General features: G+C 40.9%; 1 protein-coding gene across 1 annotated transcript in view; it reads right to left on the bottom strand.

Annotated features, from left to right (window-relative positions):
* Window positions 1-13,703, bottom strand: part of MGAT4D (MGAT4 family member D) — a 97,073-nt gene that overhangs the window by 48,222 nt on the left and 35,148 nt on the right. Inside the window, exons 2-5 of the mRNA XM_019522118.1 lie at window positions 5,227-5,388; window positions 4,569-4,709; window positions 3,274-3,407; window positions 266-312 (exon numbers count right to left, since the gene is read on the bottom strand). Coding sequence (XP_019377663.1) covers window positions 266-312; window positions 3,274-3,407; window positions 4,569-4,709; window positions 5,227-5,388 — 484 coding nt within the window. The remainder of the gene's footprint in view (window positions 1-265; window positions 313-3,273; window positions 3,408-4,568; window positions 4,710-5,226; window positions 5,389-13,703) is intronic.

Genomic DNA, 13,703 nt, shown 5'->3' on the forward strand with positions numbered 1-13,703 from the left:
TTAAATAGATCACTCTAATAAAACCTTTACAAGAAAATAATAGGGAAGGAAACACATAGTCACTCCCCTTCCCTAGAACTTATATAATGTTGTACACACTAATATATTCAAATGCATTATTATGTTTAATTTTATTTCCACAATTGAGTAATAGCATTATTTCAGCAACTTTTACTTTTGTTGTTTACTGCTGAAATACTGCAACTTTTTAATCTAAAAATTTAAATTCAAGAAGCCATTCAAGGTTACATGATATGTAACTTACCTGGTTCTAACATCTTGTGCAATACTGTTAACATACTCTGCATTCACCTAAAAAAAAGTTCACATTTCATTTGACTTGATTTTAATATTTGTATTAAATAACAACCTGATTTAGGTAGTCACACACAGACGTACACGTAATTTTTAAAAAAATCCAGACAAGAATAAATAGAACAATGTTTTTTCACTAAGGCGTCCTCTACATGTGCAGGAAAGTGTGATGGGATCTAATGCACGATTCATGCTATCTTGTCTCCTGCCATACCAAATATGCAGAGCAGGAGGTGCGACTGTGGGATTATGCGATGGATCCCATCACACCTTACTGCTGGTGCAGGAGGAGCCCAATCTTGAGTTCCCCTTGCACTAGTAAGAAGCAAGCACACCTTGGTTGATGGGGGCTCCCAGCCATGGGGGCACCCCACATACCCCCAGGGCTGGAGGATCTCCACTGCGGTGATTTCCCTGCCTTGGGGTGCATGGAAGCCAGAGGATCATCATAGGGATGATCCCCCTGCCCTAGGGGTACAGGGAAACCCCCAGGGTCAGAAGATCACTGCTGGGCAATCCCTCAGCCTGGGGGTATGGGACACACCCAGTGCCAAAGGATCACTGTGATCCTCCTCTGAAGCTGGGGGTTTCTTGCATACCCACGGCGGCAGGGCAGTGAATTGCCCTAGGGCAATCCTCTGGCCCTGGGGGTTTCCCTGCACCCTTGGGGTGGGGAGGGAGATAACCCCTGTGGAGATCTTCTGGCCGTAGGGGTTTCCCTGCAGCCAGGAGCCCTAAGGAACTTGGCAGCTACAATCTCCAGGATCTGGGGGGTTTCACACCCCACTCAGTCCTAGGGATACAGCAACTGTGATCCACAGCATCCAGGGGGTTGCATAAAACTCCCAGACCCTGGAAATTGCAGTTGCTGTGGTCCCTAAGGCTTGAGGGTTTTAGGCTGGGCATGGTGCACACCTGCAGCATGATGCACCCCTGTGGCTGGCAGCTAATGGGGCTCCCAGCCACAGAGGAAATCCTGTTACACGTGCGAATTAAAGCTTGACAGCAACCAGCTATAAATGTATAAAGCTATAAAGTACATATTTTCAAGGTCTAACTTTATAGCTGGTTGGAGCTTTTTACTGGTGTGCTAGCTACTTTGCACATGTAGCTGGTCTCCAGATAATTGTGCAATTAACCAGGTAATTGTTCAATACCTGTAATGTGTAGAGGGGGCCAAATAGACATTATTTTAATGATATTTGAATATATAAATCACAGATGCTTTATTTACATTTATACTGGTCTTTAGTCTATGTTTCAGACTTTTGGACTCTCCATTTTGGCAAGCAAGCATTGATCTGGGCCAATCTGTCTACAGCCTCTAATTACAGCCAAGGTAAATATATTCTATTCCAGTTCTCAATAGAGATTTAAAAAAAGCCTAACTCAGGCCTGTTGTTGGTAAGAAAATACAAGTAAAGCATCCTTGCCCTGGGCTAACAATATCCAAAGCTCTTAACAGGCATTTTCTCCTAATACAAAATGATGGCATTTAGTTTGTAAATTAAAATGGCAGATTTTTTTTTCCATTGCTGCAGCATCAAAATTAAGTCTTAATATGGAAAACATTGGGTTTTAACAAGCTTTAAGTTAGATTCTAAAGATCTATGAAAATATGGAGATCCTTCGAGCAGTTTGGAGTTCATTATTTAAAAACAAAACTGTAACTTAGCTTAATTAAATATATACTAAAACAGCAATAAATAAAGAAAATATAACTATGTTAAGGTCAACAAAGAGAGAGAGCTACACTGGCAACTTTAATAACAGTTTTAATCTTGATAAAGTAAATTACAATCTAAGTATTATTTATAGTCTGAACAGCTACAATCTTAATTGAACTAAAAGGCTAAATGCTATTTTGCCACATAATAAGTCATCCAGTGAGGAAGCAGTTGTTAAAAGGAAGCATAAGAAGAGCTAGATAGTGTGCTTAAACAGTCTCCCAACCAGCAGTATCAGTCCACAAGTAGCTGCTGCTAGATTATACACTTCTGTTGGGGAAGCTTACTGGCCCTAAGTATTTTGCAATAAAACCAAAACATTCAGGGAGAGGAAAACTATTTTTAATCTTAAAATCATAATTTATGCAGTGTCATTTTTCAAACAGAAGATGTTTATGTACAAGAAGTGTATATTATTTTTCTCAGGAAAAAATGCTATTTAATAAGCAGGTGTCAGGCCCCTTGTAAAATACCAGTAAGCACAAAGTAGGGCATAAGCCCAAAGGACAGATAAAGGGCCCGTATTTCTTTCAGATTTGGTAATAAGTCTGCATTTTTCAGGTTCCATGGAACTTTAGTACTCTCCCTTTAATTCTACTACTAAAATACCTTGTGCTAACAGACAAAATGGAGTATATGCTTTTCTTTAAGTGCAAGCACAGCTAGAGGTTTTGAGAGTACCACGTGACAGTTTTTTCCCCCTGTAGCATCCTTTTATTAGTTGTTTTCTACATGAGAAGACCAAGGTCCTGACCACTAACAAGTCTAGATTAGCATGTAATTTGGAAATATTACAATTGCCAACATCATTGCAAAGAAATATAGTATAACTTCATAATGAACCTCCGTTATGACTATGAGAACAGCTAATTAAAAGAGAGCGTTTGCTACAATAGCTGTGTAATAATGAAAAAAAAAAATCAGTCATTGCTGTTGGACTTGCTAAAAGTGGGCATTTGTCATAAACAGCATTTGTTATACTCTAAGGTTGTATTATATCACTCTCTAGAAATGAATTTAATAGGATTCTCTACAAAATCTAACTCCTGATCACTTAACTAGTTCTTAACTAGAAAAAAGGAACATTTTCCCACATTTGACTTGCATAAAAAATTCCTTTTAAAATCTGTGGTTACTAGTATATTGAAATATCTCCTACACAACTATAGTCAAACATGGATTTCCACATTATCTTGTTATTACTATAAGCACTTTTTCCACACTAACTCACCTCTGCTACAAAGATAATCACTACACAATCATTTTTCTGCTCTTCAGATACATCAAAGAAAAGAGAATTCAGCGTGTCGATAAGATAACTTTGTTTTTCTCTTTTCACAGTAGGAATACCCATCACTAGGGAGACTGCAAACACAGAAGTTAAAATCATGTCATCTCAAGTCATATACATACAGCAGTAGTCCTTGACTTTTGATGGTCCATGGGAAGCAGTACTGGTCAAGTAACACACTGGGGGGGTGGGAATTACACTTTACTGTCCCTGTCAACCTCTGATTTAATTATTTAAATTCTTGTGGCAGTGATAAATGTCAGAAGCTCTTGGGGGCAACCTGTTTTCCCCAACCCATGGATTGGGGTCCGCTAAAATAGGAGCTTTAGTAACATTTTGATTTTGAGTTCCCAATGAGTAAGTGAACACACAAAATAAGAGCTATTATACTAGAAAAGAATAATCAAAAATAGAAATTCACTGCCTGATATAATTAACTGACACAGTTAATGTTTCTATAGAGGTTTGATAGGCTTTTTGTGCTATATGGTATATTGTGCATGACGAGCAGAAATTTTGTTGCAGATATTTTCATTTTTATATTAAATGCTGGGTCTACATTGCATTTGTAAGCAGTTTTGACTATTTAGAAACACTTGTACCTCTGGCAAACTTATGGTTGGCTGCACCTGATATCTGAAGACACAGTAATTCTGAGAGAGGACCATTAGTTCTCGGTATAGATTTGGTAAGATGTAAATAATGAGATATTAAATTGCCACTAATCTAGAGGGCAAGTGACTTTCTCACAGGAAGTGCTGAGCAAATTACTTACTCAGTACTGTATCTCTCAGTATGGGAGACATTAATATTTCAGAAACTGAATTAGTAACTGCCAAAGATTACAAACGTAGAAACAATTTTAAGCAGTGGCCCTCCCTCAGATTTTAGTGGGGAGTTCTGCCTTGAAATCATTGACAAGATATCGCTCAGTGTAATCAACACTATGTTTTTTTTACAATGGTTGTATGGTAATAGTACAGAAATCTCACACTGTGTAGGCCAAACTTAAAAAATTATAAAATGGGCATGTCCCTTTTATTTTCTACTCTCTCCCCTCCCACCTTCACCCCACCAAAAAAAAGAAGAAGCCTGGGATGGCCTATAATAAAAACAAGATAAGTAATAGAAACAGATAACATATTAAAACAGTAAATGATACAACAATTCCCGAAACAATACCTCAGTGTTTAAGGTGAAAAAGCAAGCCCCAAAAGCAAGCCTTTAATTCTTACCTCCGGTTCTCCCTTGACCAATGACAACATTGGGGTGCAGGCTATCTTCATGCTCCTGGAGGTGAGGTAAGTAGTAGTACATGTTTGCAAGATGCACGAAGGGTTTACTGGTGAGATTGAATACATTCCACCTTGTATCATCTTTAAAAAAAAGACACATACAAAAGGCCAGCACAAGAGGATTACGATCAGTACTCAAATATTTTCCTCAAATAAAAGCGTAGCATATTACAACACACACAATTTAAACCTGAGTCATATTATTAGAGAGTACTGTAGGTCAAATAAAAATTCTTCTTCGTGGGAATTAATGATTAGCTTTTCTGTTCACTGTAGAAGGTATATGCCAGATCTTTCAAACATCATATAAGCTTCCCAAGTGTCTCCAGCAGACTTCAGCAATAAGCTCACATGAATTTATTATCATGGTACAGTTACACCTAGGGACCTTGATCAGATTGGGGCCCTACTGTGCTACAGATTCTACCAACACATGCTGAGACAGCCCTGCCTTATCAGGTTTCCAATGTAATGTCCCAGTCTTGCAAATGCTTGCACACAGACATACACAGAACTTATTCCCATTGATAATAGTGAATGATGCCTCAGCATATAAAACTTTAAGCTCTTCAGGCAAAAACTTTTTCTGACCACAAACCTGTATGATTTCCTGTAGAGTTTTCTCTCTTTGCAACAACACGTTTAATTTCATCCAGGGCACTGCTCAGCTCTTGAGATCTCTTTTTATTTTCTTTTTCAGCATACAAGAGTCTTTGACGAAGTTCCAAAAACTCAGTTTGGTACTTGTCTAGACCATCTCCTGTAACAAGTGCAAATTATTTCTTCAGAAATTAACTATATATGGGGGCAAACAGGAGTTCAAGAATAAAGGGCATTAGGGAAGAATACATGAAGAAAACAGTAAGCACAGGAAATAAAACATGTAACTCAAGGTTTACTGCAAATTCAAGGTTTGTCTGTATATTTATGGTTTTTCAGCTTTTTGTACATTTATGGTTCAAGTAAATTACACCATAACCCTAATAAAGCAGATGAAGGCACCAAGTAAATTACTACTTGATTCAAATTTTATAAACTACTTCCCTGACAAGAAAAATAACACAACACACCATAAGTTTCCTTGCTGATTGGTGAAAAGGAGAAAAACTCCACTGTGTTTCCCTAATGCATATGACTTACCTTAAGCAGAAAAACACTCAGGGCCAGATGTAGAAATGGAATTAGGTGTGGTGATGCTAAGGAGGGGATGGTTTGGAATAGGACTCATAAAATCTAGCTTGCTAAATGGGGAACTGCCTGAGCTAGGCCACAGGAAATGCCAAAGAAAGTATTTCAGAAATCTTGCTTTTCTCCAGACTTAAAAGCCTACCTTCAGCTTCAATTTAGGTGCCATTCTGAAATGGATTCACAGCCCAAAACACCTTCCTAAGTTTAGGCACCTAAGTCATCCCTTGGTGTTCTGATAACTGGATCACTCTTCTTTTAAAGGAGAAGGAGGTGGTGGTGCCTAGTAATAGCCTAGTATCTACAGCACTTCTCCAGGAACTGGGAAACCAGGTTTAAATGTCCTCACAGCCTGAGGGGTTTCAAACACACAACTCCTACCTTCTAGGTGAGCACCCTAACCACCAGGTTATGGGCAAGGCTCCAGAAATTCTCCATCCCTTCTGTTGAAGCTCTACAAGCTCTGCCCTCTACAAAGTGGAAGACACCTGGGGCCCAAAGAAGAGAGTAAAAAAGTAATCCCTAGGAGAATGGTGTTTATCTGAGCTGGAGAGACCTGGTCTCCACGCCTTGTTCCCAATGCTGTTTATGTATTTTATTCAATGCCTGTTGAATGCAAAACGGATAAGAAGTTCTGAGAAAGGTCTTCTCCAGGAAGTGATTTAATCAGACTCCCTCTTGGACACTCACTTACTGGCCCCTGTATGTTGTGTTGCTTGCTAAACAGTTGCCCAGCTTGAGTGACTGAGTGCCCATACCTCAATCTAACCTATAACTTGGGCCATGTACAGATATCCACAAGTGTACACAAGTGTGCACAAAGTTTCTCTCCAAGAGAAAAAATGGGTTCTCCAGGAGAAAAGTAACCTGGGAACAACCAGGGTTAAATTGCTTTAGAAGAGTATTTCCAGGGCTGCAGATGTCTGTGCATGTTCCCTTCTAAAAGAAGGCAAAGCACAGGCCTCCAGCATCTCAGGCTGCTTTCCTCCCATCTGTCTCCCTGGGAGACAGTGTGTTGCTTGCTGGACTCTACTGCTTCAGCTGAGCAGAGAACGTAAATAACGCATTAAAGGCCTTGGCACAGAAGTGCCTCCATCTTGCATACATCCTCAATTTGCTAAAGACTGGAACAAACTATGGGTAACCTTGTGTAGAGACAGGATTGCAAGGCCAGATTCCACATTTTTGCTGAAGCAAACAGGAAAGCACTGACTTAAGGGAGGTCCTTGAAGACTGAAAGAGGACCAATGTTGTGCCTATCTTCAAGAAGTGGAGGAGAGGGGACCCTGGCAACCAATTAGCCTAACTTCTATCCCAGGGAAAATCCTGGAAAAATTCATCAAGGAGTCTATGTGCAATACACTTGCAGAAGGTAGGATTCTGAATGAGGACCATCATGACTTTGTCATGGGCAGGTCTTGTCTTACCAATCTCATCTCCTTCTATAACGAGGTAGCTCTTCACATGGATGAGAGAGTGGAGGTCGACATTGTATACCTAGACTTCTAAAAGGTGTTTGATCTGGAAACCCATGATGTTCTCATGGGAAAATTGGAGGATTGCAGGCTTAACTGCTTGACAGGTGAGTAGGAAGCTGGCTGCAGGGTAGGACCCAGAGAGTTCTAATGAACGGATCCATGTCATCCTGGTGAGAAGTGACCAGTGGTGACCCTCAGGGGTCCGTGCTTGGTCCAGTACATTTCAACATCTTTATCAATTATTTGGATATGGAGGTGAAGAGCTCACTGGCCAAGTTTCTGGATGACACCAAGTTATGGGGAATCGTGGTCATGCTTGAAAAAAGGCTGCACATACAGGTGGACCTAGACAGGCTGGCAAGTTGGGCGGACCAGACCAGATGAAGTTCAACAACTGAGAAGTGTAAAGTGCTCCATCTGGAGACAAACAATCCCCAACATACTTACAGGCTCGGTGGCACCATATTGATTAGCACCATGACTGAAAGGGACCTAGGGGTAATAATAGAACATAGTGTGAACATGAGCTGTCAGTGAGATGCTGTAGCCAGCAGGGCAAACACTACTCCGGCATGCATCAACTGATGCATCTCAAGCAAAACCAAGGAAGTGATTCTTCAGCTTGACTCAGCTTTGGTGAGACCACAGCTGGAGTACTGCATCCAGTTCTGGGTGCCGCACTTAAACAAGGATGTGGAAAAGCTTGAGAAAGTCCAGAGAAGAGCCACCCGTATGATCAGCGACTTGCAAGGCAAGCCATACAAGGAAAGGCTGAGGAACCTGGGTCTCTTCAGCCTAAAAAGAAGAAGGCTGAAAGGGGACTTGGTAGCAGCTTACCGCTACATTGGAGAATACATCAAGGGTTCAGCGAACAACTGTTCAGCAGGGCACCCTGGAGGAAAAACAGAAGTAACGGCCACAAACTCCTGGAAGACCATTTCAGGCTTAATACTAGGAAAAACTTCTTCATAGCTAGGGTGTCCAGACTGTGGAATAAACTCCCTCCAGAGGTGGTGCAATTACTTACCCTGGAAATCTTCAAGAGGAGACTGGACGGTCACTTCGCTGGGGTCACCTGACCCCAGTTGTCTTTCCTGCCTAGTGCAGGGGGACTGGACCTGACGATCCTGCAAGGTCCCTTCCAGCCCTTTACAATTCATGAATCTATAAGTGTTTGACCACAGTAACACAAAGTAATTGAAACACATTACCATAAGGAACAGCACTAATTTCAAGAGGCAAAACCTAACTGATAACCTCTGAACGGCCATCCTAGTTAAACAGTTAAGTGTTTATCACAAATCCTTCACTGGCTGTGCAGCATCAGCACTGCAAATTCTACTCCTCAGGAGCTCAGCATTCAAATATCTGTTCAGGTGTCTCTGAGTAAGTTTTTCTACCAGGAAAACAAAACCAGGAGAATTCTCCCAGATCATTTGAAAGTGTGTATGCAGTTTTGGTGGCCATCACACTCTCCTGAGAAGTGGGAGATGTAGCTTTGAAGCCCTTCAGACCGAGGTGTACATAGAGCTTACCTGATTAAGTACTGTAGCCACTAGGCTACTGTGTAAGAAATAGGCTCTACCAGATCCTTCTCCTCTGGCTAGGTTTTGAATGAAGGTTGCCACAATATTGGAAAGTGACTGCTCCTAGTGTGCATTAGTCATACTCTGAGCAAATCTGATTAATTAAGGAGAGTTAAGATATAGGAGCACCCAGTGTGAAAAACCCAAACTAATACATAACAGACACAAAGGCATTAAGTTCCATCAAGATGTCAGCTGTTCTGGGCATACACAGTAGCAGAACCTCAGGTGCTTATGGAACTTTACTGGCTAAAGCTTAGGCACCTACAAACTTTCAAGCAGCTATGTAGTTAGTCAGAGGCTCTGTGGATCACACTCCTGAACTTTAGCACCTATATTCTGCTGGTGTACATTTCTAGATTTAGGACTAAAATTTTAAAGGGTATCAGTGCAACTTTGATCATTGTAAGCATAAAACTTGAGGTCCAAGAATGGGAATAGTTTATCCTTCTAGGAAAATAAAATTCATTTGTTTAACAAATTCCAGATTTGTATATTTAAGGTTTGGCAGAGTTTCATTTGCCTGAATTTCACACCAATTCTCTGCTAGGAAAAAAATAATTAATTTCAAAGGATCTACTCAGACTCTTGCCCATTACACCTATATAATATACTCTAGGCTAGATTTCTGGTTGTGCCCCAAAGATGGCCCATATGCTGAGAAGAGTGGATGCAGTAGATAATTCCATTGCATTCGGTAGTCTTCTATTTTCCAGACCCACTGGTTCATAGGCAGCTTTGACAAGAGATTATCTCAAAACTGCCCTAACAAACAGAGGAGACACAGTGTTGGTATAGTTATAATGGTCCAGGACATCTGAGAGACAAGGGTTTTTTGTGATATCTTTTATTGGACCAACTTTCAGGCATAAAGGGCATCTATACATAAGCAGTGAGGCCGCTCTGACACACTGTAATTATGGTGCGTTGGAGCAGACTCAATTAATTAATCAAGTCTGTGCTGGAAAGTGGTAATTACTAGGGGTGTATGAAATGGGCCATATTTGATTCAGATTTGGCCCAAATCGGGGGACAGTGATTCGATTCATCTGAATCCAAATCTGAAGATTCAATGCTGATCCACAGAATTAGCAATTCAGCCGCAGACACAGTTTTAAATGTTTTTTCTACATACCTTGAGGTACCAGGGGTGGCTCGTGAACGCTGCAATGGTGGGGCGGATTGAGCTTCCCACAGGAGCACAGGGGGAGCCCCCCATGTGCTTAGCGGTGGACCCAGAAGTGCACCGGACACCTCCTTCCCCTCCCCGTGTCTGCTTGGCTTGGTGATCAGCCATGGGGAGACCCTGGGTACCCCGCCAGATCCAGGAGGCACCAGCCACCGAGCTGGAGGGTTGGGGGGGAGGGTTCCCTGTGCACTCCGTGGTGGACCCGGAAGTGGACCAGAAGTGCTTCTGGTCCACTTTCAGGTCTGCCACTGAGTGTGCTGGGGATCCCCCCACGCTCCTGTGGGATGCTCCATCCACTCCACCATTGCAGCGTTCACAAGCCACCTGGTACCTTGAGGTATGTAAAAAAAACCTTTAAAGTTGTGTCTATGTCTGAATCATCAAATCTCTCCAAATCTATTCGGAGGGATCCAATTTGACTGGGAGAGATTGAGGGATCTGTTGATTTGATTCATATTTGGAGATTCAGCCACCGAATTGGGCCGAATCGAATCAGCAACTGAAGCTTCACATGACCCTAGTAATTACCACACTCCAGTAATCTCCAGCATCTTGTGTATCAGCATCCCTGTGCTTAAAAATGGCGGTGGGGGCACTTTATCAAAAGCTCATTCAACAAGCTTTACATAAAGCGCCCCTGCTTCCATTTTTAAGCGTAGGGACACTGATACACAGGACACACTGGGTGCCTTAACTAGAGTGGCTCCAAGAGCCGCTCTAAGTAAAGCACCCTTTCCCTCTCACTCCCAGAGCACAGCTACAAATGCCCAAAGGGAGTGTCCCCCTGAGCGGGAACATGCGTTTTCCCAGGGACAAATAGCAGCAGCACATATTTGTGTTGTTGCTAGTTATTCCTGGGCACGTCCCTACACGCATGGTCTGGCATGCAGCAATTTGCCCCGAGTGGCATAGGGGAGGCTGCAGCCAGCATCTGCACTGAGAAGTCTTACTTGGGGTACTGGGGACCTCCCAGGACAGCAGCAGCAGTGATCCAAGTGCAGTGATCCTGGCCAGCAGCCAGGGAGTGGCTCTGGTCAGCCAGGCTCTAGTTTCAAGCAGTGCACACTGCAGCCACGTGCCACCCCACTTTTTTCTGATGCAGGATTTTTAGGTAGTGGGATTTCCTCATATCTAATTTTCCTGGTATCATATTTATAGTGCAGCAAATGGAATCATGAGCAGTGTGTGTGTTTTGTGGTGCCTCAGAAGGCTTTGAGGCACTGAAAAAAATACATTCCCACTCATCTGGACACACTTCAAGTGTCCTTCAGGGCAGAGGTGGTCACCACCACAAATAGCTGCCTCCATACTCTAGTCTACTGTCTGTCCAGCATTCAGATTGATTAAGCTGCTAGTTGTGAATATGGCCCAAAACTAATATGGCACCAAATGCTTATGTCCATATTTACATTTATAAATATAAGTAGTCCTATTGATCTTTGTACAACAGCTCAAACAGGCTAAATTAAATACAAGTAGGATTTCTGATAAAATTAAAGAGCAACAAAATATCTTAGATCACCTCCTGTATACATTTGCACACACAACTGGGATTCTTGCATGCTCAAGTACTGAAAGACTAAGGCCAAAGTTATTTAATTCCACTTTGGGTTCAAAAGCTATTTTAGGTGCAGACTGATCCTCTGTGCAACAACATCATTAGCTGCTGTTATCACAGCTCTGGGACTAGCATTTGTTAGTTAATTGCCATGGCAGAAGCAGAAGAACACAAAACATTCCCATTTCCATGGTCTACAAAACAAAGTCCATTTAAAAATAATTCACAGAAACAGGGTGCTACTTTCAAAGGAAAGAAATAACCAGAAATATTAAAAATCCTGACTTTAATTCACAAGGTCATTTTTAAAAAGAAAAATAACATGTTTCATAGAGCTAATTAACCCAAATCTGATATTATTAGCCAGTGCCCCACTGGCTGCAGTCTAGCAATATCAAAAAATGCAGTACTATATGCAATTTAAAATTGATAGTTACATCAAGTATAATGGGATAGCACATGGGCTATTCAGTTGCAACTCCCCAGTATTTAGAGGAGAGTGTTCCGTTTACGAAGTCATGTTTAGTGGCAAAAATAGATGGTTAACTTGTTGATTTAGCCTCATGAGGCTAGGAAGATTTGAATAATATTTTTCCAAACGATAAAGTAAGGGATTTTATCCCTTGTAATCAAAACAAAAATCAGCCACTGCTTACCAGATCTGGTGACTTGTCTCCTTAATGTATGTCAGGCTTACAACCAAAGCCAGATAACTAGTTCATTTTTTCAGATTTCAGTGAAGAGATGTGAAATGGAGATTCAGAGGGAAAGTAAAAGCTTTTTAGCAATCAAGAATGTGTTGATTTTCTCCCTCTATTCCCAGTATGCAGTGTCAACACCATGCAAAATAATATGGTAAATGGCTACTAAGTTCACATTGGATTATAATGAACTCATTTTAGAAACCAGGAATAATTAATGATTGGGCAGCCCCACCAGCATGAATATACCTTTTCAAGAGCATTTTGGACAGAGACTGGTGTAGTTCAATGTTACTGTTTATAACAGATGAAGAACGAACACCATAGTCAAAGTAAGATATAGTATTGCATTTTATTCACTTTCCTTATTAAAAATGAAATTGTATAGTCTAAAAAATAATGTTCCTTGCCTTCCTTTGATTTTTAATCTTTATGCCCTTTTTCTAGAGTAGTGTGGTGGCACTTTTCATCAATTTATATCAGTAGATCAAACAGGATTTGGAGATTGGCATTACAGCGTTCTCTGCCTTAGAAAACACCCTTGGGAAGCAAGCAGTGTTCTTCAAGATGTAACTGACAACCAACCACAATGTGCCAAGGACAATCAATCAAGAAATAAAAATGTTATCTATCACGTATGTCATGATGCACACACATTAACTTGGGAAATGAACAAACAAGTCAGAGAAGGGCAAAGGGCAAGGCTAAGTTGACAAACTGGAATAAAGCAACTGACAAATTTACTGAGCGACTAAATTAACATAACAGTACTTTATAAAACTAAAATGCAGCAGTAGGTCTAACAACAATTCTAAATACAACAGCACCATTCAAGACAAGTATGAATTTTAAACAAAATGTTATTATCAGAGCACTCCTACGCACTTTAAAAAACTAGAAAAAGTGCAGCTGCAGCAGCTCACAATTATGAATGCAGACCATTGGTTAAATTTTTATCAGGGTTAGAAGGTGTTCTTTTAAGCAAAGGTCCACAGCTGGCTGGGTTTCATTTACCAACACAGGGATAGGGGCAGAAAGAAAGACGTTTGAATGTTCTGGCCTTGGGAGTATGTGTGGAACCTGAAAAAAATAGGTTTGTGTTGTTCCAAAGCCCTGCTGGTATATATCCAGGGTGAAACTGTATAGAATCAAGCTATTGTGTCACTACTTTTATTAAGTGATATTACATGAATGTATAATTCCCATTTAGACAACTGAATTTCTAACAGGTGTTTCTGTCATATGCATTGTGGCAGTGAACAGAGGTACAAATACATCACAAAAAGATGGCACTGCCCCAATGATCTTACAGTCTAAATTGAATTTAGGCTTGTTATCATCATAGAAATTTGACTTATGTTTTTAAGAGTTTCCATGT

Source organism: Gavialis gangeticus, unplaced genomic scaffold (assembly GCF_001723915.1).
Source record: "Gavialis gangeticus isolate Ggan-Ray unplaced genomic scaffold, GavGan_comp1, whole genome shotgun sequence".
Classification (NCBI taxonomy): Eukaryota; Metazoa; Chordata; order Crocodylia; family Gavialidae; genus Gavialis; species Gavialis gangeticus.